We start from the raw sequence: 23,841 nt of genomic DNA on the forward strand, positions 1-23,841 counted from the left end.
ATTTTATAACTATAATAACACAGCCGATGCTTTCATAATATGTACATATATCGTATCATAACCAAGAATTGACGTCGACTTTATGAACGCCAACAACAGAAAAAGAAAGAAAGAAAGAAATTTACTCCGCAACCCAGACAGCTGCCATTCCCATACCCGTTCCAACACACATACTAGTAACGCCAATCTTCTTATTGGTACGCTTCAACTCCGTAAGTAGCGTACTCACCTGTCGCGCCCCAGTGCAGCCTAGAGGGTGACCAAATGCAATGGCACCACCCTTCGGGTTCACCTTTTCGAACGGCAGACCCAACTCTTTCACACACCAAACACACTGCGAAGCAAACGCCTCGTTGATCTCGTAGATATCAACATCTTCCTTGGAAATACCAGCCTTGTCGAGAGCGATAGGAATAGCCTTCCACGGACCAATGCCCATGAGCAATGGCTCGACGCCAATCACGCTAGCAGCGACGAACTTGCCAATGATTTTCTGCCCCAGCTTTTCAGCCGTGGAGCGCTTCATCAGAAGAACCGCTGCAGCACCATCGGATACTTGCGATGCATTACCGGCGTGAATGCTACCGTCCTTGGCGAATGCAGGTCTGATTTTGCCCAGGGACTCGGGCGTGATGCCCTCGCGGACACCGTCGTCGGCCTTGACGGTGATGGTTTTCTCCTCTTCGGTCTTGGGATTAACCCATTTGACGTCGAGGGGGTGGATCTCCTCGTCGAAAAGACCTGCTTTCTGGGCTTTGATGGCCTTTTGGTACGAGGATGCGGCGAAAGCGTCTTGCTCAGCGCGCGCGATCTTGCGGTCCTTGGCCATTTGTTCTGAGAGCACGCCCATGGGCACTTTGCAGTTTGCAGACTGCATGTGGTTCTCGAGGAGTTCGGAGAACTCGGTTACTGCACCGGGACTAAATTATACGGTTAGTTTCATAGTTTGTGTAGTTATGGATATTTGGGGAGTGGGCGGGTGAGCGAGAGACATACCCATATTGAGAACTCATACTCTCAACACCAGCACCAACCCCAATATCAATCATGCCCGTCTTGATGGCATTGGCAATATCCACCACAGCCTGCAAGCCACTCGAGCATTGACGATTCAAGCTTCGAACAGCAGCAGATTCCGGGAACCCAGCAACCAGCGCCGCGGCACGAAACTCAGTGGCTCCGCCTCCAGGTGCAAGCACCGAGCCGACAGCAATATCCTCTACAAGCTTTGGATCAATCCCGCTACGGCTGATAAGACCCTTGAAAGCACCAACAAGCAAATCCGCAGCCGCGGTGTCTTTGAATCCGCCCTTTCCGCCCTTTGTAAAGGGCGTCCGCAGAGCGGCAGTCACGACGATATCATCTGGGTGTTTCGCTGTGATATTGGTCTTTTGGCCTGAGAGGTGAGACGAAATTTGGCTTAGACGTTGGTGAGCTATGGGGCAAGCAAGTGTCAGTCTTCGCTCTGGAGCATGTGGCGGTTATCGTGAAGTATAGCTAGTTTGCTAGCTCTTCTTGCTTACCTAGAGCCATGATGACGGAGATGTGAAATGCAGATAAAACTCTTATTATTTCTCTCAACAGTCGTAAAAATTAGCAGCATTCACATACACAAGGTTTGAAACAGATGAAAGAATGCGCTCTTTTTGTAATGATACTGTCGGACTGCCAGTTTAGCCGGACTTGTTCAACAAGCCGAGGCACGCCGTATCAACGTTTTTCCGTGTCGCAGCTATGACGCCGACGCACTTGATTGGCTGCTGGCCTAATGGCACGTGAGCGAGGTCCGACATCATTGCTGAGTCAGCACCATTTCCCCATGCATGTGAAGATCATATGCCAATTTACGTCCTTTTGATTTTGCCACGTACAAGCTGTGATTTCATATTTGAGCTATGTGGATTCCTATGTAGAATACAAGGACGCTGGTTGGTCTGTGATATACCCTCCGCTCGGCAGTCGTTAGATGTCGTTTGTGTCGGCGCCGTGTTGCCGATTCATATGCTTGACGATCACTAATCAGTCGACCATGATGCTATTTTCTTTCTTTTTTTCTTTTTCTCCTTTTTTGATTATTCCTTCCTTCTAGGCGGCGGAGGCGTCGAGAATAGCGAATTGAACGAAGCAAAGAAATCCTTGCGGAACTAAAATCAATCAGTATCCAATGCGATATATACCTAGGTACCTCTGCAAGAAGAAAATCTTCGGGGACGGGGGAGGTAAGAATATAGAAGAGATCACTCACGTCCTCGAACGGATGCTCCTCTCCTTCCTTGCCCCATTCCATAAACAGCACCGAATAAATCACCACGACTATGAACCTCTGTTAGTCGTAGCTATTATGAAGACGGGTGGTCAGGTTCAGGGCAAACTAACATATAATAACACCCCACTGCACCAATTTCGTAGCCTTAACCCATCGTGGCCTAGCATATTTCAGCGCCGCTCGACGTCTATATTTGCGTTCTAATCGGAGTTGATGTTTGGGCGACAGTTTCGACATGTCCGGTGGCCATTGGCGTTTGGGCTTGTATGGACTATAGTATCCTTCATCTTCCTCTTCAATTTCGACTTCTTCTTCAACAGCAGCAGCAGGTGTGTCCGCGTGTTGTTTGGGTGTCGACGTCAATCGAAAGGGCGAGGAGCCCGAGAGCATGGAGGATGTGGCTGAATAGGATCGATGCGCGGAGGGAACTGGGTGAGACTGTATCGTATTGAACGTGTTTTTCTAATATTCGTCAAATTAGTTTTGTGACTGTCTAGAACAGAGAGACGAGCTCACCTGAGATAACGAGCTTTGACAACAGCAACGATAATTTCTGTATGCGATCGCAAGTGACGACGACGGGCGTAGGCTTCGCTGAGCGGCCAGTTCGGCTAATGAGAATAGAGGTCGTATATTCGCCATATTTATTGTGCTCTATAGAAAGAATAGAGGAATGACAAGAATTGACCTGGTAAAAGAAGTGAGGTGGAAATGCGATGGTTAAATTCGCGCCGAGATAAAACTAATCTAAACCCTTTTGGGCAATATATACAGAGAAGATTGACTCCAACTTAAAATTACGAGTTGCAGTTAATTGTCAATGCCAATAGATAAGCGAAAGAAAAGAAAAAATTCGTCAATTCATTCCTCAAATCGTTATACGCCCTGATGGTCATGGTCATGATCATGCTAATGTGCATGCTAAATCCAGGGTGCAAGTAAAGCTGGCTTCACAAAGGACCAACTATAAAGATATTCAATGCATATATGATGAAGCTCCAATGCCTCTAACGCCTTCCCACTAACACCAAAACCCAGTATAAATTAGAAACACATGAAAGGAAAAAGAACATTAAGAAAAAAAACAAAAACAAAGGAAAAGTCGTGCCATGCGACCTGAAATACTCAGATCCATCCGCCAATGTCGGAAGCACGATTTGGGGACTTTTTCTCCAAGTCCATGTCAAGCGCCAACCTCGGAGGCTCTTCAGTTTGCTTCTTGCTCGAAGCCTTGAGAGAAGATTTGGTTGGAGAACCGGGCTCTGGTCCCTCGCGGACGAATCGGTAATCCCATCCATCTTCACGAGCAGCAGACACCCAGGTTTTCAAACAATCATGAACTGCTCCATAAAACTTCTCCTTACAAGTGCGCATGCTTCCTCCCATGGCCTTCTCAAAGCCCGAAGCGCGCAGTTCTTCGCGGAGAGCATTTCGCTGCTCTTTCGTGGGCTGGCACGCGATGAGGCCGTTCATGAGATCAATGTGCGTTGCAAGGTAGTTTGTGGCATCCCACTCAACACCACCAACATATGGAGCAGCTGGTACTGGAGGGCGAGGTGCAGGGAAATGCCTCTTGAAGTAATCCTCTTCCAATTGGGCGGTAGTCTCCTCGCCACGGTTTAAGGGAACCACATTCAAATGATGGAGAAAGATCCAGAACACTTCTCGAGTGACATTAGTCACTTCCTTACACCACACACGGTATGGACGAGGCTGATAGATATTTGCAATAAAGTCAACTTGCTGTTTATTGGGAGTAGGGTCGCGCAGGTAGCTGAGAATCTCGGCAGCGCGGTCAGTCCTTTCATCGGCTGGGGATGTTGAAAGGTGAGCAAATAGAATGCTGATAATTACCCCTCTCGTGGTAAATTCGCTCGGTCCCTTTTTCTCCTCGTCAAATATCATTCCCAGCAATGCGGGGAACAACTCCTTGCCTAGCACTTTTAGCCTCTGCAAGGCAACTGATGTTGTGCAGAGTGCCTTGAGGCAGAGCAAAGTTTCGTGGAGCAGATTATCCTCGTGTTCCTCTCTACAAGCCACAAATATCAGTACAAACCAAGTGACAAACTTTTCTGACAATCCATACATACCTCCACTCAACTTTCATAATGCGGTATAGCAGCATGACGATTTCATCCATACCGTTACCCGCAATAAATGAATCGACCCATGCTACAGTCTCATTCCGCAGCAAGATCCGAAGCTTATGAAGTTTGCCCACTTCGACCAGTTCTGGTTTCTGGACCTCTCTCAAATAGTGAATAAAGTCTGCAGGGTCCGCCGACGTGTCCGTGTGGGTTTTAGCATGCAATGAAGTAGCAGAGTTTGATGCGCTAGGAAGCATCGATGAATATGGACGCCCGTGATCGATGGATCTTGGACGCCTGAAAGAGCTAGCACTATCTGACTTTTGATGCTTTTTAGAAGGCGAAGCATCGCCCCTTGAGTTCGTGAAGGGTGACCGAGCCCGAGACAGCGAGCGCAGGCTCTTGTCACGTGTTTGCGAAGGCGCAGAACGAGAATCTTTCCTGCCCCGACGGCCGGCGCTGTCGAAGGTGCTCGAGGTTGCCGAGTTTGGGTTCGAGCTCTCAGCTCGATTCTTCTGGATAAAGTCGGCCTTGATGTTGGTGTCCAGGGATCTCATTTTATCCCGCATATTCATTGGAATGTTTCGTGCGTCCTGGCATCCCGTCAGTCTTTGCCAAAAGTATTCACTGGGGTTAGGGCTCTGTCATCTTACCAAAAGCTTTTCGAATTCGCTCTCGATTTGCTTGTTGTCCGGATCCTTACGTGTATCAACTTCCTTCGCATTGAGTGCCGAGACAACAGCCATTACGCGACCGCTGTTGTGATTAGAGTTCCTCTTGGATTCCTTGCTGGTATTAACATCAGACAAGTTGGGATTCTCGACGTGCGTCTCTGGATGACGCTGTTTGCCCGAGGGAACTCGCTGGATCTGGCCCAACATCTCCTTTACTTTCGTTGTACCGGATGATACATAATCCGATTTAGGCCTGGGTTTTCGTGCTAGGGTGGGTTGATGGTAGTCGTAAAAATTCCGTTGGTTAGAAGGGGAGTACTGTTTGGGCGTGTATAAAGAGACCTCCTCTTCTAGTGACCTCCCATTTTGGGGGACGTAAACATTGCCCACCGAGTCTTCCTGTGGCTGAGTAGCGAACTGAGCCCAGATTGGCGAGATGACTTCTGATGTTGGGCGCCGGTTTTCCTTTTCCTTGGGCTCGCTCACAGATCCGCCCTTGCGGTCTCGATGTGATCTCTTCAAGAGAGCCGACAGACTGGCCGTGGATTTCATCTTCCTCATTTTCTTCTCAAACGACCCCTTATCCGTGGAGTCTCCTGACGACCGCTGGCTATCTCTCTTCTCACGGTCTCTGATTAGAGACTTGAGTGATACAGAACTCTTCGTCTTCTTATGCAGCCCCTCCTTCGTGGGCTTTGGGCCAGCGGCATCTCGATTGTGTGCCCTCTCCCCCAGTGGCTGAGCATGAGGGTGGTCTGCTGGAAGGAAGCCCGCATTACCGAGGAAGCTCGTTCCTGGCATGACCGTTGGCAACGCATCGCCGGTCGAGGGGGACTTTCTGTGTTGCCTCGAGGGCAAGATGGAGCGCAGCATCGAGGGCTTGGATGGAGATCGGCTCGCATCATCGAAGATGGCCGGGTGCTGAGCGTTGGAGATCATGGTCTGTGGTTGTTCAGCTTGAATCCGATCGTTACAGAACAATGACGAGGTTGTACTTGGAGCAAAGGGTACCTGCAACGATGTAATTCAAAAACGCCCTCTTCTGTAGAAAGTTATGCAAACGCAAGCAGCAACGACAAACAAACAACAGGAACGGATTCCGCAAGAACAGAAGCAAGGGCGCAGGCAAAAGAAGACATGAAGAAGAGAAGACGACGACGACGATGGACGCAGGCAGTGCTGGTGAGAAAGAAAGAAAGCAAGACAGGAAGGAACAACAAGACCGTTGAGGAGCGATGCTCGAGGGAGCCTGAGTTTAAGATTCACTAGTTGACTAGTTATCATCTCCGCCGCGCGTGCTGCGACTGCTTGAAACCTCCGGCCCCGTGCAGGTAAACACTAGCCCGTTGCTGGGGGCAACGCTGCGTTATCGATAGCAACGCTTCTACCTTATTTTTCTATATTAATGAATTACAATCAATTATAATTAGTTCATGGATGGTTATATTAACATGTAAACACGAACACGACTCCATTCCGCAGGCAGTAAGGCTATGGATATAGTTACTGGCTGTGTTGCCTGTGGAAGCAGACCGCATCGAGATACTTCGTTAGAGCTCTACACGCACCAGGCACAATTAACTACTATCAGCAATAGCATATCGTGACCCCTCGCATCATATCGTCGACTGCGCGGGGTGCCTCCGATTCGGTCTGGGGTTGTTTGTTGTCATGCAATCCCCTAGGCATAGGGTCGATTGCCTAGGTAAGTTATAGAGGCGTGCATGCCTCTGCTAACTCAAAACAAACAGACCAGACCGCTCTTTGTTCGTCTGTTGCTATGCCCAGAATGCACATTCATACGTAACAGGCAGATCAGTGGAAACACGAGAGGATCAGGCCAGCATGCTGAATGACTGGACTATCCTCGGAACGTCCTTTGCGTCGAGTGAGTGAACCTTAGTAGTGCAGCATAATTGTTATCAACATATCCGTCGCCTAAAGATCTCTCTGTGCATGGTAGTACATGGCTGTACGTAGTACCTTGGTTTGTTCGTCAACACAAGTTGAAGTCGCACGTCCAGAATCTGGGATTGTGGAGAAGGACCGGAGAAATTCAAGCATAACGCACCACTGCCTGACTGCCGAAGACACATCACATCTAAATTTCCTGCTCATATACCCAATGACGCCATGAATGTGCAGCGAAGTTTGAATGTCGGTTTCGGCACAAGCCGTAATTATCGACGCTAGTAATTTACGTGGCTTTTGCGTGTCCGCTCGCCGAGGCTTGCTATAGCTAAACTTTATTTCGACCGCAAGCGTGGGTTCATCCACGTAATCATGTGTATTTTATTACACTCGGCAAGCAAAAAAGGCGGGCAGAATCGGGCGGCCAAGGTCTGGAACACAACGTAACCGTCGTGATATTCGAAGACATATAGCGAGGTCGTACACGTTGTAAAGGTTGCATGTAGGGACCCTGCACATCCAGCATGCTGCAGCCCTCCGGCCAAGATGAATCAAACATCAAGAACTGACGAGACCCTCGACCATCCCGGATGGAACCAAAATCCGCCGTCGCTCAATGCAGAGGCGACGACACGACAAGACCTCAATGGTATGATCAATTTACGAGATCGAAGAGGCCATCAACTACAGACGCCAGCATTAGAAGACGCTCTAGGGCAGATAGCCGTGATGCCGAACCCAAATGAAACGACACATTCGTCTCCTCCTGCGAAGGGAACAGCCGTGGCTACCAACACTGCGCCTACTCCAGACGAGCGAAACCAACCTAGGAGCAAATATTCCGTGGCAGTAATACTAGTCTCTCGTTTTTTGCGCCCTATCGCTAAATTTGCTTCATTCATTGGACCGGGATTCTTGATAGCTGTCGCGTATATCGATCCTGGAAATTATTCGACAGATGCTGCCGCTGGTGCTACTAGCAAATATGCCCTTCTATTTGTCGTGCTGATGTCCAATGTCTTCGCCGTCTTCTTGCAGGCTCTGTGTATCAAACTTGGAAGTGTTACAGGGCTCAGTCTGGCGGAGAATTGTAGACTTCACCTTCCAAAATGGTTGTCACTTCCCCTTTATGTTCTATCAGAAGCGGCTATTATCGCCACTGACATTGCCGAGGTAGATATCATTCTCTGTTTTCTACTTCCGCTCACTGTTCATTGGCGTCTGACAGTCTATTAGGTGATTGGCACAGCGATTGCGCTCAATCTGCTGCTCAATATACCTCTGGTCGCAGGATGCGTCATTACTGTGGCCGATGTCTTGATTCTCTTATTATTTTACAGGCCATATGGATCCATGTGGGCGCTGCGAGCTTTCGAGTTTTTCGTCATGACCCTTGTGCTCGCTGTCGTTATATGTTTCTGTATCCAGCTATCCTTGCTCAAGATAGAATCTGTGGGACAAGTCTTTCGAGGCTATCTTCCATCTTCAGCGGTCATTAAAAGTAGTGGGTAAGTGTGTCCCCAAAGAATTTCCATCTCCAAGACCCGTCTAACTTGCGAATCAGTCTCTATCAAAGCTGCGGTATACTTGGTGCAACCGTTATGCCGCATTCCCTTTTTTTGGGCAGCGGCTCTGTCCAACCACGGCTCAAAGAGTTCGACATTGGAGCCGGACATGCTGAGCCTTCTAGCGGCGGTGACGACGATACAACATATCGCCCTTCGATTCATGCCATTCGTGGCTGTTTGAAATATTCTATCGTGGAGCTTACTCTGTGTCTATTCACGTTTGCTTTATTTGTGAACAGCGCCATTCTCATCGTTGCCGCTGCAGCTCTTTATGGAACCCCCGGGGCTGCTGACGCGGATCTATTTGGCTTATATTCGCTTCTATCCCAGTCCATTGCACCGGCCGCTGGCACCATCTTTGCATTGGCCCTGCTACTCTCCGGTTTATCTGCTGGAATTATCTGCACCATAGCCGGACAGATGATCAGCGAAGGCATGATTCAGTGGTCTTGTAAACCATGGATCCGCCGACTAATCACACGTATCATAAGCATTATCCCCAGTATCATCATCGCTGCGGCCGTGGGCAGAGATGGACTAGATGCAGCATTGAATGCATCTCAAGTGGTGCTCAGCGTCATCCTGCCATTCGTCGTTGCACCGCTTATCTACTTCACCGCTCGGAATAAATTCATGACCGTTGAAGACTCGGTGCAAAGCAACCCCGATAGAGAAAATCATACACCATCGCCACAGGCCGTGAAAATGCGCAATAGCTGGCCTGTATCGGTCTTGGCAGTTGTGATTTGGCTTGCAATTACTGTCATGGACATCGCTATGTTGGTTTTGATGGGACTTGGGCTGGCCTGAACATATTTACGATGCCTAATCTTTCGAAGTACGATGGAAATTATATGACTTGACGAATTTCATTAATATGTATTAGAGCATAGCGTCTGATTTTTTAATTTTTTCGGGGGCGATGAAATAGAGGGATGTCAAGTACTACTCATAACGATGTTACTTCTTTAAATAAAAAGGCAGGCGATAACATCAACATCAAGTACCTAGGTGTGCAAATTACAACCAAAGTCACGTGGATGAAGAACAGATTACGTATTAGCCAACACCACCGGCCGCCTCTTTGACTTTTCCTTGTTCTGGGGGCTCATCAATAAAGGTAGGCGGAGCAACTTCATCCTGCAAAAAGCTCGGCATTGCCTCCTCGCCCATGGGGTTCTCAAATAAGCTCTCCTCCCCTAGCGCCTCCAACTCGGCATCCAGCTCGGCCTCATCGACATCCTCGGGGATATCATAAGATCGAGAGATACTCTCGTTGATCTCATTGCCAATATCCATCAAATCCGCCATTTCATCCTGCATACGCTCTATCTTGTCGATATCAATCTTCCCGTACTGCTTTTTCAGCGTCTTTGTCGTCGTTTTCATTGCGTCGACTGTCGTCATTACGTTCTTCAGATTGTCTTGCATCATATTGGCTTGTTCCATATTCCACGATTGTTGCGATAGCTGATCGCGCTGTGCCTCGTATTGCTTCCTCCGCTGCAGCACTTTGAGCGCTTTTTGCCGTAATGCGTTCTTGCCGGGCCCATCTCGCATTTTGGCTAGGCGGGCTTGATATGTAGAGAGTTCGGAGTTTAGCGCGGCAAGTTTGACATCGATGCTTGCTACACGGTTGTCAACCTATCAAAACAGAGATGGATTAGCATAAACTCACTGCTTTAACATGTAACTCAGGGGCAAGGATGTCAAATGACTCTTTACTTACGTTTGTGATAGCTGAATCCAGGGTTGGCTTAGGAGCCGTGTTCTTAGAGCCAAATAGCCGGTTCATGGTTGCCGATTGTTCCAGTGACTTTCAAACTGAAATTGAACGTTGGGGCGAAGTTGTGTAATGGTCCTAGTGTGTTTCCAAAAGACCAGGCAGTGAGATTACTCGGTGGAGGGGTAGCAACAGCTGAACGTTTGGCGTCAATCGCCTCCGTTTATTTAGTGACGGATAGTAGCACCATCAGACAAGGTAAGTTGAACGAGACGGTATGTTGCTTTTGAATACTCTGGAGTAGCACAGTTGTCGGAAAGTAATCATCTTCGATCAGAAGTCTATCAGCATCGGTTCTTGTGTTGATATGAGGGACGACGTCAGACCGCGGCTGCCTTCACGGGTGACTAGCAATACATCGGGTTAGACTGTCATCGGTGCCTCAGGCAGACAGGCTTCTAGAGCCACGTGATCGTGTATATAAACATAAGTTAGTTAACTAGTTATTGGCAGCTGAACAGTATTCAGACATACTTGCATTGGCAGTCAATATTTTTAGGGACTTGGTGATTGATCATGGCTCATTGAATAGATACACCCCGTCAAGGTATTCATCCTCGTAGCTATAGGTAGCACAAGCCAATACACACAATAAAGATACGACGTAGACATGTATATAGCGTAGCACAGCATGTCTTCCAACTAAGAGTAGGGTGCATTACCGCCGTACGCGCCAGGTGATCCTAGCTACATAACATAACATAACATAACATAACCCGGCATAAACACGCAAGACGGCAAGCCTAACTTCTCAGGCAGGCAAGCCAAGGTCTCGTGCTTGGGGTATTACCTAATCCTAATAGGCTAGGCGCATCGGCGCCCAAAGTAGCTGAAGCAAGCACAGCAAGCACAACTCCGTCCCTTCCCCCCTGCCAACCACCGAGCTTATTGAACAAACACCATCTACATCTACCGCGAGTTCTTCGATAGGACCAGGTAGCCACCGCGCGCACTGCCAGGACGACTGTCGTTTCCTCGATTCTTCTCTGTGCGTCTCTGGTGCCATCCGCGAGCACGGCACACTCCTGTGTCACTCTGTGATAAATATCCCCCACTCAGCAACATAGCTAGGGAGGGAGCTAATTTCATCAAACATCACACACCAAGCCTCAGCCTCACCAGTCTCCATCGACTCCTCATCCCTCCTTCCCTATCTTCAACTTATTCGTTTTCCCTGCCTTTGTTCCCCGAGTCGAGTGGCCGGGAACAACTGCCATTGTCCCAGCGTGACAGCGAACCAAATTACTTTCCGCACATGCCCCAGTCGCGTACTTTGTCCACTTTCCCTGTGTCACTCCTTTTACATCCGACGGTAAGAGAACTGTCATCGCCCTTCCCCAGATTGATACGGTCATGCGGGCTGGCTTGTCATACTCTCCTGCCGGCACTCGTCGATGATTTATATATATCATTCCATCCATCATTTGTTGAATTTTTCCTTGAACTAACCTCGAATCTCGGTAGCGCGCGGTCGCTCGGATTGTGTGTGCTTGATCTTCTCTTTCCCTCTTTCTGCAACGAATAACGAACGCCGAATACGACAGACATAATACCCCTTTTACGAGCGAGAAACGTCTTGTATCACTATATCCGACCAACATATAGGCAGATTTCGGTAGAGTATAACTGCATCAAAAGGGCGCGCATAGAGAGCGACTTTACGATTTTTTTTTTCCTTCTTCCGCATCGCAACTGGGGAATCAATTCCCCTTTTACGTCACGACAGGGGAACCGTTCGACTGGCATCTAGATAATACTTCCATGACTTTATTTTCCGATCGTCCATTGTCCTATATTTCACGATGTTCTGGCGATTCGGGGGGTACGCAAATATCTCCACGGTCGACACCCTTCTCGATAAGCCTGATGTCAGCCTCGAGGAGTTATTGGACGAACCTGAGCTCATCTCGGAATTAAAACAACATAATACGAAACTCATAGAATATTTGAGGGAGGACCATATACTCAAGAAGTTGCTGGACTATGTGATCGCCCCGCCTTTAATTAATGACGATGATAATGATGACGATGACGACGTTGACGCGACTAAGAAATCTCCCGTCGGACACGATACTCAAGAAAATGAGAATGAAAAGGAAGACATCCTCGAGCCCGAGGATCTTGAAAGGGCTGAAAAGCAACGTTCCAAGTTTGCATATGTGGCGTGCGAAATCTTGTCGTCAGAAACCTGGTCTATTCTAGAATCGATAATGCTCAATGAAGCTTATCTTCGAGAATTCTGGGACTTTGTGAAACGACCAGCGCCCTTGGACACCGCTCAAGCCGGCTACTTTACAAAAGTGAATGAAGTTCTATTCGATAAGAAAACCGAAGAAATGCTGGAATTCTTCAAGTCGCTGACAGGCATTGTTCCTGGTATTCTACAACATGTGGATAACCCAATGGTGATGGATCTACTTTTGAAAATTATTAGCCTGGAAAAGGTCGAAGGTGGACAAGGCATCGTCGACGTAAGTCAAACCTCACAAGCAGCCTAGTTTGTTTTCAACAGTTAACAGATAAATGCAGTGGCTGAAGGATGAGGGTCTTATTCCTGTTCTCCTGTCATACATATCGTCCGAGCACCCATCCTCCATCCAAACGTCTGCAGGAGATTTTCTGAAAGCAATAATCACTATCTCTGCAAACGCGACTCAAAACGAACAATCCTGCATTGGACCGAACAGCCTTACCAGGCAGCTGGTCTCTGCTCCATGCGTTGAACAACTTATCCAATCCATGTTGCAGGGAGGGAACTCGCTAACTGTGGGCGTCGGTATTGTTATTGAAGTCATCCGTAAAAATAACTCCGATTATGACGAGAACATTGGCGGACCTGATGCTCCACCAAGCATATATGACCCTATCTACCTAGGCACCCTGCTTCGTCAATTCTCAAAGCATATCCCTGATTTCATGACGTTGATTCTGAGCTCGAGACATTCGGTCGTTGAGAATGGCCAGTTGAAAGTCGTGGACCGTGGACAGCTTAACTCGGCTTGGGGTGTGAAAATCGAGCCCCTAGGCTTTGATCGCTTCAAAACTTGCGAGCTCATGGCAGAGCTTCTCCACTGCAGTAACATGGGCTTATTGAATGAGGTCGGGAGTGAAGATTACATCCGACAACGGGACAATGAGCGAGAAAACCTGAGGACACAGGGAGCCTTTGATCTCAATAGGAAGGATGTATCTGGTATGACCTACAGCGAGAATGCTGGGGCATCAGAACACTGTTACAAAGTTGAATCTCAGTCTGGATTGCTAGAGAACGCCAACGCTAGTGATGACGATGGCTTTGAAGATGTCGGGTCGTCAAAAGATCTCGACTCCGCGATAAGGAAAAATAAGCCAGCGGAACAGCCAGAACCCGAGAATACGCAAGCGCAATCTCAAGGACATGGACTTCATATTGAAGACAGTATAGTCGAGGAAACCTTGAGTGAGCCCGTTAGCAAACTAGAGGCTGGAAGCTTTGCTCCTACAGATTCGTCTATTGACCCGACATCGCCCAGTGCATCCGGTCTTACGGAGATTGTGAGCGAGATTACCTTAGGAAATGATAGCCAGGGTTCAGCGTCAGACGACGTCCCCAAAGAGCAAGCCCAGCAACCTCCAGCATTGCCCGAAGATACCCCTACAACTTCATCTACCTCTACCTCACAATCAGACCCACAAGGTGTGGAATCGGAGTCTCGGGGACCTTCAAATACAAGTGATGCCCCAACCGAAGAGGAGCCTTTAGCCGGATCCCACGTCACTCAAATTGATGACGAGTTCGCACCCCAAATCCAGTACGAACCCTCTGGTCAGCCCGTTGTTGGAGACTTCTTGAAGCTCCAATTTGTGGAACACAAAGTTGTTCCTACTATATTGGTAAGTTTATGATATACTCCCAGTATGTCGGAAGATCTAACCGATTTTCCAGGATTTTTTCTTCCGATTCCCCTGGAACAATTTCTTGCATAACGTAGTATATGATGTCGTGCAACAAGTCTTTAATGGATCGATGGACCGAGGTTTTAATCGTTCTCTCGCTATCGATCTTTTTAACGCCGGATGCATTACAGAGAAGATCGTTGAAGGCCAAAGACATAGTGACGAGGCTCAAGCTGCCAGGAACATGAGGCTCGGTTATATGGGCCACCTAACGTTGATAGCGGAGGAGGTTGTTAAATTCACCGAGCGCCATCCAGCAGAGATTTTGTCACAGAGTGTTATGGACAAGGTGTTGCATCCCAATTGGGTAGATTACGTTGAACGAACTTTATCAGAGACACGTGAACGTGATAACGCCATACTTGGTGGTGTCAGACCTGATGTCATGGGCCACCGTCAAGCTGTAATGAATGCTGTACAAGGCTTCACTGGCTCAAATGCTCTCGCGAATGCTGGGCTTAATGGAGGAGGAGGTGGGGGGAATGGATCTGGGTTTGAGAACTTCGATTCCATGACCCATGGCAGTGCTTCTAGTGGGGCATTTGGCCTAGGAGGTAGCAATTCCCTTCTTAGCGGCTTTGGAAGCTCCAGTGATGATGAGGACGAGGAGATGGAGGATCAAGAAGACGATGAAACTAAAGGCTTTACGGACAACGCCGCAGAGAGCGGATCAGAAAATGTGGGTACTACTTTCTTTGCAGACATCGAGATGCAGCAGCTATGACAGCGGATATTTCCCATCCCATCCGCAAAATCTATCTTGCTCCAGTTTTTGTTTTCCCATTCTTTCCCACCTTCCTCCTCCCCCCCTTTCTTTTGGCAGGGAAAGCGAAATAGCGTGACTCGATACATGGGAAATACGGACAGCTACGGTTTGAGAGTTGTTGGTAGAGGGGTTTTGGGAGTTTTAAGAGAGTTGTTTTCTTGTAAACTCTACCAGCCTCAAAATCTGTGGCGAAGGCAACCCGCCATTTCTATTCTTCATCTCTTTCTCTCGCTTGCTGCTGCTTGTGTTCCTTTTGCATCGAATCGTGCTGTGTCTATCCCACAGTGTACCTAGGCCGGCGTCTTGTGTGCTTGTGTGGCTGCTCCCATCATTTATCTCCTTGCTTTATGACATTCATTTTCCCTTGCAGATTTTAGGCGAAGATCTGGGATGTATCGATTAGTGACACATTTACAACTATTTCATCTCCTCGTTGGTCATGCTCAACTGGACGCTGCGTTGTACATCACCGTGTCATTAGCCCGATTGGGCACAAATGAAACATCATCGTTGCTGACATGTCTTTCTTGCAGGTGGCCGCATCCTCTTCGACCAGCCAGCCTATACCGATCCTGGCTCCCCCACCTGCCCCTCTAAATATCGTCCCATCGCGGGCACGACGCCAGTTGGCTGCCCGATTAGCTCTTCACAAACAGCAAGCTGATGCTGCTGCCCAGAACTCGACAGAACATTCTAGTACGAATGACTCGCACCAGAATGATGAACCGTGGCAGTCAAATCCATTCATCATAGCTGATCTCGAAGATGACTCGAGCACTTCTCCTGATTTCCCTGCCGCTGAATTCTCGGCTATGGACGCAAATGACCAGCCTTCTTCACCAACTTTCCACACTGGCTTTACGCCTCCCCGGTCACCGTCAACTAATTCATCAGATGAAGCTGCTGGTGAGCTTAAGGAGACGCTGAGGCGCAAGATTCGTGTACCCCTGGAGGTAGATGACGAAGACGATGACGACGAGATGGGTGAAATGGTCGGTCCCAGCTCGGACTCAGTCCTGATGGATTCAGATGAAGAGGAAGAGGCTATAATCAACGAATCACTTGGCTATTCAAACTTCTTCGGAGCTAATCGATACGGTGGGTTCCGATCATATGGGCGAAACGGACAATCTTCGTTTGATGATGACGACGAAGATGACGATAGCAGTGATGGTGAGGACGGTCTTGTCGAGATCCTGGTTCCAGGACGAAAGTCATTCTCTTCAAATTAAGCACTTTTTTGCCATTCAGTAGCCGCTTTGTATATCATCTTCCCAGCTTGCATGACTGGGGATCATTTGAACCAAGCATCCATCCACTATATTTGTTTGGTTGCGTTTTTTCGCATCTGTTGCGGAAGCGAATCCGTGGGGGTTAGTTTGAGATAAACGTCTGCAATATGCGTGATATACCACTGTACACTAGTTGCATGCAATTTATTCTGTTCTGCGAGTTTTTCAATAGTTGTATCTTTCTGAACTTCACGAGGGTGTAGCACATGTTCCATCTAAAATACTCCATTGCCTTCAAGTAGAAGAGAGCCGTAACTCCAGTAACCCTAATATTAGCATATTTGACTAACCAAGTAGCTTGTCCTAGTTATTTAGATATAGTCAGGAATAAACATAGAGCTTTCTCTTTCCATAGAAACTTGTATGCGCGTTAACAACTTGCTTATTTCCTTTCCTTTCCTTGCGTTTTCTATTCGAATAAGCCCTTATAGAGGACATAAGGCGGGACTAGCCCGTAACAGGGGTGCTCAAGCCGAAGAAACTATCTTAATTCCTGATGGTAGCTGTCTACGAGAAATTAAGCATGAGAGAACAAACTATCTAGCTGGGGGATTGGGCTGTATTGATACAGCACCATATCTGATATGACTGGTGCGCTCTCTTTCCATAACTAGTTCTCTAGGCAACATCAGTATCCTGATTTGGCACCTATGCGTAACCATAACAAACGCTCAAAGGATATCCTCTTTTTCTTATTAACGCGTAGGATTCCAACAAAGAGGTCCAAAGAAGAGGCTTCGCCGACGAGTTTACGTAGGGAAATTAGGGTTTCACGGGGCATGCCCTAAACGTCGCTCAGTCACAAAGAAGGTTACATGTGGGGACCCAATCTTCCCTCAGCCCAACTCTTCCCATTTATGCTTCAACCAAAGCGGACTCGACCCTGGAAAACAACTCACATCTCACGAGGATCTAGTGCCCAACCGACAACTTCATAGCTTCTGGTCTCTACACGTCTCGGATCTGGAATGTTCAGAACCCTTGTGCGGGCGTTTGGCCCTCCCCGAGAGGTGGTTCTTTTGTCCGGAAGTGCGGATTGTCCTGTTTCGGCTAAGAGATTGGGTTCATACGAGCGAGCGCAATGCAATACAGCTTGCGTTGGACGACGTTTTCCAACTTATCCGTGATGGTACCGCGGCAACAAAGGTAGCAGCTGTGTTCCCACTGTCTTCTATTCGGGAGGCGCTGGAGTGCGAAGCCACTCCGAGACGGCAGGGGAAAGTGCTGTTGTCTATTTCCAGCGATGCGAAGAGCATCCATTTCCAGTAAGGTTCCTATCATAGGAACCCACCAATGACTGTTTTGATAAGGTGTATCAATCCATGATCGGAATCTTTATCTCTCTATCACATTCCCCTTCTTCTCACATTGTTCGGTACCCCGTCGATGACAGCATAGCGAAGGCTGTACTCTTAAGAGACTGGGGGATAGACGGTAAGCACCGAACCAAGACTGTGGGAGGTATAATCGATCACGATTAATATATAAGTGAATTCCGACCAACTCAGGGATGACGTAAACCTGCCCTTCAGTTCAAGTACGGCATAGACAATATGGTCGCGAAAGTCTCACGAAATGCTAACAACACTATTATTGGGACGGATGCGACTACATTCGTTGGATAGAGGAATATCATGGCACATGACCACAAACAAAAGCACAAACGAGACATCTTCAACTCGCTTCATCGCGTCCTTGCTTCTAAGATTTCCTTCCGCCTCTAACTAATCTTCTCTACTTGATTAGTCATGTCATAAGCTAGCCCGGCGTTTGAACTAAAGGGTTGCTGCGCGGAAGTGCAGTAAGCGAGGTGTTGGAAAAAAGAAAAAAAAGGAATACTAGACTTGAAATAAACAGAATGACCAACTAATGCTCTTCCTCTCTGTTCCATAGTACGACGAATGGCCAGTCATGATGCACAGGTGATTTTGCCATGTCTCTATACGCCCTTGAATTTCCTCGGGTATGTGATAGTTCTTCCGTGTCATCACTTGTGCCAACCCATCTGTTCATACTCGGTATTTTTCTGTTAGTTATGTAGTTCTCGTTAACTAATCTTCCTAATTCTTGCCCTTGGTCCCAGATTTATTTTGATTTTGCTCTCCTAGCTGTATATGTTAACTCATTGGAAACAACGGCCCTATGCCTCGCTTCGCTCGCCAGGAGTTTGTTGACCACATCAAATCTATGCACCCTTGTATGACCCAGCCCCATTTCTTCACGAATCCCTCGGTGACTTCCCAATTTCTTATATCAGTCGCCTCTCCCCAGATGATCAACCCAAAGGGCCCTGCTGAGGCCCCATCCCAGAATCCCATAATATCAATACATAGGTCCTCGTCATCCCAGTCGTTGCCAATTCGAATGAGATTATCCCTCATCCTCGGACACGGGAACAGATCGATCCACGTGTGGTGAACATTTCTGCGTTGTACTTCAGTCGGGCGTAATTTCTCCGGAAGACCTTCAGTATCACAAGCTGGCCCTGCCATGCAGAACGGGGAGATAGAATCATCTTCCATCCACTCCCAGGTAATGCCCAGAGCCTCCATATTGCTGACAAAGCCGCGATGGACGTTCACCTTTGTCAGGGTAAGCAGATGGTCTGCTGTCGGACAGTTGAGCCGATAGCTTTGGTAAAATCGAGCCACTTGCTCCAGCAAGATTTCCCTTTTATCTGAACCGGGGATCTTGAGCCATAGTGCGCTAACCCTCGCGACCTGCGATGTCAAAAATCTGGACAGTACTACATTCGTACTTGTATTTGGGCTGGAAGCCCCAGATAAGCAGGATACTGGTTGAAGAGAAACCTGAGAAAGCTCGCGTCTTTCAACTTGCTCCGATGGGTCATTCTGGACCCGATGGATTGGCTCATGATCTATTAAGGACGGCTTCAAATCCCTCACCTGACTTGGATTTGTCAAGTCTTGCTTAGGTCTCGTCCTGGATCCTGATTAATGGCGTGGTTAGACACCAATCAAAGATATACTTTCAGGTCCGAAGACTCACGGTGGGCTCTCTGGTTCACCCGATTCTGCCGTTTCCTTCGCTCCCTGGCATCTGACACACCGTACCAGTCATCTGCTGGGGGTAGTCCTCTCAAGCGGAGGGTTTCGGTAGTCACCATGCTTGTCTAGCCGAACAAGTTAGATTTACCTCAAGAACCATGCTAATCACTGACAAACCTTGCTCTTTTCCTTGTGCTCCCAGCGATAGCACCGAGTGAATTACTGGGCATGGAGAAAGTTGGAGTGGTATCAAATAACTATCAGCCCGGGCCTGACAATCATCGCACTAAATGCTGACCGCTAGGCAGCTAGGGGAAGCGTCCGTCCATCTGTCAAGACCCACAGAATATCAATCGACCAGCACAAAATGCTCGCAAAAAGTGGTCAATCCCAGTGACGACCGTTGAATGCCTTGATAGTGCCGTAAAATTGGAAAAATGCCTACCGTGCTTTGTCCGCTTACCCGGAGATAGAAATAGTCACACGTCATACAGGTCTGGAAATGAAGACGACGTCGCAAGACTGGACATTTAAATAATGGGATGCTTTCGCCTGATATTGGTAAAGGTCTGTTTACTTCCATCTGTTTTGTTTTTTACTATTACCTATTCGCTATTCGCTATTAAACGCTTTTTCATTTACCGCAATCATGACTTCCGGATACGCTGCAGCTCACCTGTCAACCAAAGGTCCAGGTGACGCCCGTCCAACCGCACTACAAATCATCAAGGACGAAAACCTTGAAGGAAAGTTGTCTGACAAGGTTATTCTGATAACCGGCTGCTCCTCTGGCATAGGTGCCGAGACGGCACGTGCACTCTATGTTACTGGCGCTACTCTTTATCTGACGGTCCGTGATATCAAAAAAGCGAAGATCAGTTTGGGCGACATGGTCACTAGTTCTCGGGTTCACCTGTTGCACCTTGACCTGAACTCCCTAGAGTCTATTCGCATCTGTGCGGAAGAGTTCAAGTCTAAAAGCAAGACCCTGAACATCTTGATTGAGAATGCTGGAGTGATGGCGTGCCCAGAGGGCCGAACGGAAGATGGCTTCGAAGTACAGTTTGGAACTAACCACCTGGCTCATTTCCTCCTATTTCACCTACTCAAGCCTGTCCTGCTAGCTTCATCGACCCCCAATTTCAACTCTCGTGTTGTGATCCTATCCTCGGCCGCCCATCGGTATTCGAGCGTCAACTTCAACAACATCAGCCTCGAGAACGGATACGATCCCTGGAAGGCATACGGCCAGAGCAAAACAGCTGGTATCTGGACAGCTAATGAAATTGAGAAACGTTATGACTCTCAAGGCCTCCATGCTTTTAGTTTGCACCCGGGTGGTATTCAGACCGATATATCCCGTCACGTTACGGATGAACAGAAGGCTGCTTGGGGAACCGATGAAGCATTAACGAACTACTGGAAAAGTCCTGAACAAGGGGCCGCTACGACCGTGTGGGAAGCTGTGGCGAAGGAACTGGAGGGTCAAGGCGGAAAGTACTTGGATAACTGCCAAGTTGCTGGTCTGTACAATCCGAACGATGGTCCCTGGGGCCCTGGTTATGCGTCATGGGCATTTGATGAAGAGAGACAGAAGAAGCTTTGGACAGAGAGCTTGCGTATGGTGAAGTTAGAAAATGAGGAGGATAGCTAAAAAAATATTCTGCTTCGATTTTAAGATATAACACGAATACTCTCGCTCTTTCCAAGATTACTGTCAGCAATAATCAGGGCAGGTTAGGGAAATCTTGTAGTATGAGTAGGTAGGACCTAAACCTATATCCAGTGTCCACGTCTTGTCCTCTAATCAGATCATTGTCGGAGAGTGCCGTATTACCTCGCTACTTTTACCTCAGGTCATTTGAGATATCTCCTTTACGTGACTGAGCTTGGTTATTTAGACTGAAAAAGTCTAGTTTCTCTAGCGTGTCGCCTTGGAATGAAATGCTTGGGCTACTTAATACTTGTGGTAATAAATTGATAAGCTTGCGGTTATAGATTTCTACTTATATCTATTTATGTTCAAGAAGCGTGAAAAGCTGATTTAGTAACTTCTCTTCTCGTACCTTTTGCTCTTCCATCTAGCGAGGAGCTTTTCTTCACGTGCCTTCTGTTCCTCTGATTGTTGCTGTAATGTCTGGATCATGCTACGGAGCTCCGGTTGTAGGCTCCGACTTTGTGAGGATGGGGCCCTCCGATATCCAGACCGTTCTTGAGATCCAATCCTCGATGCTTGTGAACCAATATCGTAATCATTGTCGATCTTAGAAGAGATATTTTGTGGATTTGGGATTTCTGCTAGCAAGTCCATCAATCGATTGATGTGGAGGGTGAGGAATTCAACGGTCTAGATTCTCAACAAAACGATAACATGCCCATTTACCTTCCTGTGACCAGATGTTGATTTGTGCAACTTTCCATCGAAAGTATTCGACCTAGTGTGACATGTTTTTGAGGGATTTTACAGACTACTTGGTTACATACTTCTGTCTCCTATTGATGTCCGCGTTACTACCTCTTGGTTATAGAAACAGTTCAAAGTAAAGTAACTACCCTATTGTATATGATAATTCAAGTCCGTAGAATTTTATTATACTATTTCCATCTTCAAGAATAGAATCATGTGCGCTTTTGTCCTTTGTCCTCGAATCAGCTCTCGATGAACCGATGGTATATTACCTAGGTACTACGTAGTGGCTAAGGACGACCGCTTCCTAGGCAGAGCACCCTTGCTACGAATCTTCCTCCCTTTCCACATCAAACTGCCTATACAAGGCGGGAATAGAACAATAGGTAAAACGGCAAAAACTAGGTACGGAACTTTGACACCCGCGGGCTCTGCAATCCACTGCGGTAGATAAAAAGGTACATGGTAACACTGGACGGCAAAGAAGAATTGGAAGACAATAGCGACCTCAGAGGCCTGTGCCCGGTAGCAATCGGTCATGTAAGTCAGCAACACGGTGACGAGGACTTCTTGACCGAAAGTGAGTAGAGCAATGCCTGTGAGAGCGGAAACCCAACTGTGACCGTATTCGAGCTCGAAGCCGTATAAAAGAATACCAGCCTAATCACATTAGAATAAATTTTAGGCAATAAGGAAGACAGGAAGGAAGATCTTACCACGGTAGTCAAAAGTCCCAACCAAGACAGATGCAAGAGCCGTTCTGGCCTCCACTCCTTATTTTGCTTGATAGATGATCTAGCCATAAGATCACAGAGTGGTCCGCCACAAATCTCTCCCAACCCAGCGCCAATAATACCTGATAAGTAGCATAGGCCTACTTGAGTGGTAGTAAAGTGATATTGACTGTCGGCTCCAAAGTTCAGAACAAAGCCAGCAGTGTTTCCTACTTCGGTCATCGCCGCAACAGAGAACCAGAAGGCTGGCAACAAGACTGATAGATAGGCGAACATGACGAAGGGATGAAGAAATGTTTCTCGCCAGCTCTCAGTGATAGTGGGAATGCGGAAGCGCATCACAGAGAGTGGACCATGTAACTTGATATAGGGAGTTGGCTGGTCTCGTTCGTAGATCGTCTCAGGGACTACATGTGCTTCAGTTAGTATACGAGTCAAGATGACAACCAGTGCCAAAGGTATAAAAAAATAAGCAAAGAAAGGTGGATGGTTAAAATTACCAAATAGAAACTGAGCGATAAATTCTGCGCCAAACAAAATAGCCGTCAAATATACCGACCAGCGCCAGCCGAGACTGCTTCCGGCAATGGCACCGCCGACAACCCCGCCTAAAAGATCGTTAATAAATCGAGATTATGATGATGTTGATGCAATAATAGCAGTCTTAGGATATATATCTTACCAACGTAAGGTCCAATGACGAGTAAAATACTGTTGACACCCATGCGTTTACCTTTTTCGTGCAGGAAGAACATATCAGAAATCGCCGCCGGGCCAATGGACAGACCAACAGAACCAAAAAATGTCTGCACCATCCGACAGCCCAGGGCCTGGGCAAAAGTCTGTGAATTGGCAACCCCTATGGCAGCTATGAGAGCAACCAGGTTCCCGAGCAACAAGATGGGACGACGACCCATGCGATGACTGAGCGGAATCCAGATAAAAGAAGTGATAGCGTTAAGAATGGTGGGTGCTGATCCGAGGTAGGTTGCCGTCGATTTAGAAACATCAAACTGTTCCGCAAATAAGAGAGCAGAAGGGGCCTGTTGCCAAGGTTGTTGTGAGAAGAATGGAAGAGAACCAGCATGAGGTTCAAACGTACGACGACAACGGCGCTGAATTTTATTAGGAATGACTCAAAAGCGAGTACAACGAGAGCAGTATGTTTTGTCAAGCTCGACCAGTTCTGATGTTGTCAGTTTGCATCTTGTTTGAACATGTTATTCAGCTTCAATCCTTACCAGAGCATCGGTTGGGTCGTCACTGGGCTGCGGTACTAACGGGATGCCGTCGCCGGTCATCTTAACCGTGACACCAAGCTCCTTGTCGTCAACGACCTCACTATCCATGTCTTTCGGTGATTTTTCCATTGCGTTGGGTATACTAGAAGTTAGGTTAATAGGTTTTAT

At 47.6% G+C, this 23,841-nt stretch overlaps 9 protein-coding genes across 9 annotated transcripts, besides 1 other annotated feature; 3 read left to right on the top strand and 6 right to left on the bottom strand.

Annotated features, from left to right (window-relative positions):
* Positions 1-121: 121 nt before the first annotated feature.
* On the bottom strand, positions 122-1,533 carry UA08_04725 (3-ketoacyl-CoA thiolase, peroxisomal; the record flags this gene model as incomplete). Its single annotated transcript, XM_020267026.1, has 3 exons — positions 122-920; positions 997-1,435; positions 1,524-1,533. The coding sequence occupies 3 exons, from the start codon at positions 1,531-1,533 to the stop codon at positions 122-124; spliced, it is 1,248 nt and encodes a 415-aa protein (XP_020119950.1).
* Positions 1,534-2,072: 539 nt separating this feature from the next.
* On the bottom strand, positions 2,073-2,908 carry UA08_04726 (hypothetical protein; the record flags this gene model as incomplete). Its single annotated transcript, XM_020267028.1, has 4 exons — positions 2,073-2,144; positions 2,186-2,313; positions 2,377-2,728; positions 2,783-2,908. The coding sequence occupies 4 exons, from the start codon at positions 2,906-2,908 to the stop codon at positions 2,073-2,075; spliced, it is 678 nt and encodes a 225-aa protein (XP_020119949.1).
* Positions 2,909-3,391: 483 nt separating this feature from the next.
* UA08_04727 (hypothetical protein) lies at positions 3,392-6,166 on the bottom strand (the record flags this gene model as incomplete). The annotated part of the gene is made up of 4 exons (XM_020267029.1): positions 3,392-4,295; positions 4,357-4,946; positions 5,007-6,038; positions 6,113-6,166. The coding sequence occupies 4 exons, from the start codon at positions 6,164-6,166 to the stop codon at positions 3,392-3,394; spliced, it is 2,580 nt and encodes an 859-aa protein (XP_020120175.1).
* Positions 6,167-7,484: 1,318 nt separating this feature from the next.
* Positions 7,485-9,316, top strand: UA08_04728 (Manganese transporter SMF1; the record flags this gene model as incomplete). Its single annotated transcript, XM_020267030.1, has 3 exons — positions 7,485-8,111; positions 8,175-8,446; positions 8,503-9,316. The coding sequence occupies 3 exons, from the start codon at positions 7,485-7,487 to the stop codon at positions 9,314-9,316; spliced, it is 1,713 nt and encodes a 570-aa protein (XP_020120176.1).
* Positions 9,317-9,565: 249 nt separating this feature from the next.
* Positions 9,566-10,301, bottom strand: UA08_04729 (Charged multivesicular body protein 5; the record flags this gene model as incomplete). Its single annotated transcript, XM_020267031.1, has 2 exons — positions 9,566-10,150; positions 10,236-10,301. 2 exons carry the CDS (start codon positions 10,299-10,301, stop codon positions 9,566-9,568), a joined length of 651 nt encoding a protein of 216 aa, XP_020120173.1.
* A 1,790-nt stretch (positions 10,302-12,091) lies between these two features.
* UA08_04730 (hypothetical protein) lies at positions 12,092-16,223 on the top strand (the record flags this gene model as incomplete). Its single annotated transcript, XM_020267032.1, has 4 exons — positions 12,092-12,760; positions 12,819-14,162; positions 14,215-14,904; positions 15,525-16,223. The coding sequence occupies 4 exons, from the start codon at positions 12,092-12,094 to the stop codon at positions 16,221-16,223; spliced, it is 3,402 nt and encodes a 1,133-aa protein (XP_020120174.1).
* Positions 12,297-12,332: a repeat region (Identified by RepeatMasker using a combination of RepBase library and repeat library created with RepeatScout).
* A 2,177-nt stretch (positions 16,224-18,400) lies between the features above and the next one.
* Positions 18,401-19,410, bottom strand: UA08_04731 (hypothetical protein; the record flags this gene model as incomplete). Its single annotated transcript, XM_020267033.1, has 2 exons — positions 18,401-19,233; positions 19,293-19,410. The coding sequence occupies 2 exons, from the start codon at positions 19,408-19,410 to the stop codon at positions 18,401-18,403; spliced, it is 951 nt and encodes a 316-aa protein (XP_020120178.1).
* Positions 19,411-19,940: 530 nt separating this feature from the next.
* Positions 19,941-20,945, top strand: UA08_04732 (hypothetical protein; the record flags this gene model as incomplete). Its single annotated transcript, XM_020267034.1, has 1 exon — positions 19,941-20,945. The coding sequence occupies one exon, from the start codon at positions 19,941-19,943 to the stop codon at positions 20,943-20,945; it is 1,005 nt and encodes a 334-aa protein (XP_020120179.1).
* A 1,032-nt stretch (positions 20,946-21,977) lies between these two features.
* UA08_04733 (hypothetical protein) lies at positions 21,978-23,802 on the bottom strand (the record flags this gene model as incomplete). Its single annotated transcript, XM_020267035.1, has 6 exons — positions 21,978-22,358; positions 22,415-22,839; positions 22,933-23,040; positions 23,115-23,475; positions 23,535-23,618; positions 23,674-23,802. The coding sequence occupies 6 exons, from the start codon at positions 23,800-23,802 to the stop codon at positions 21,978-21,980; spliced, it is 1,488 nt and encodes a 495-aa protein (XP_020120177.1).
* Between the last annotated feature and the right edge of the window lie 39 nt (positions 23,803-23,841).

Source organism: Talaromyces atroroseus (genome assembly GCF_001907595.1).
Source record: "Talaromyces atroroseus strain IBT 11181 chromosome Unknown scaffold_5, whole genome shotgun sequence".
NCBI lineage: Eukaryota > Fungi > Ascomycota > Eurotiomycetes > Eurotiales > Trichocomaceae > Talaromyces > Talaromyces atroroseus.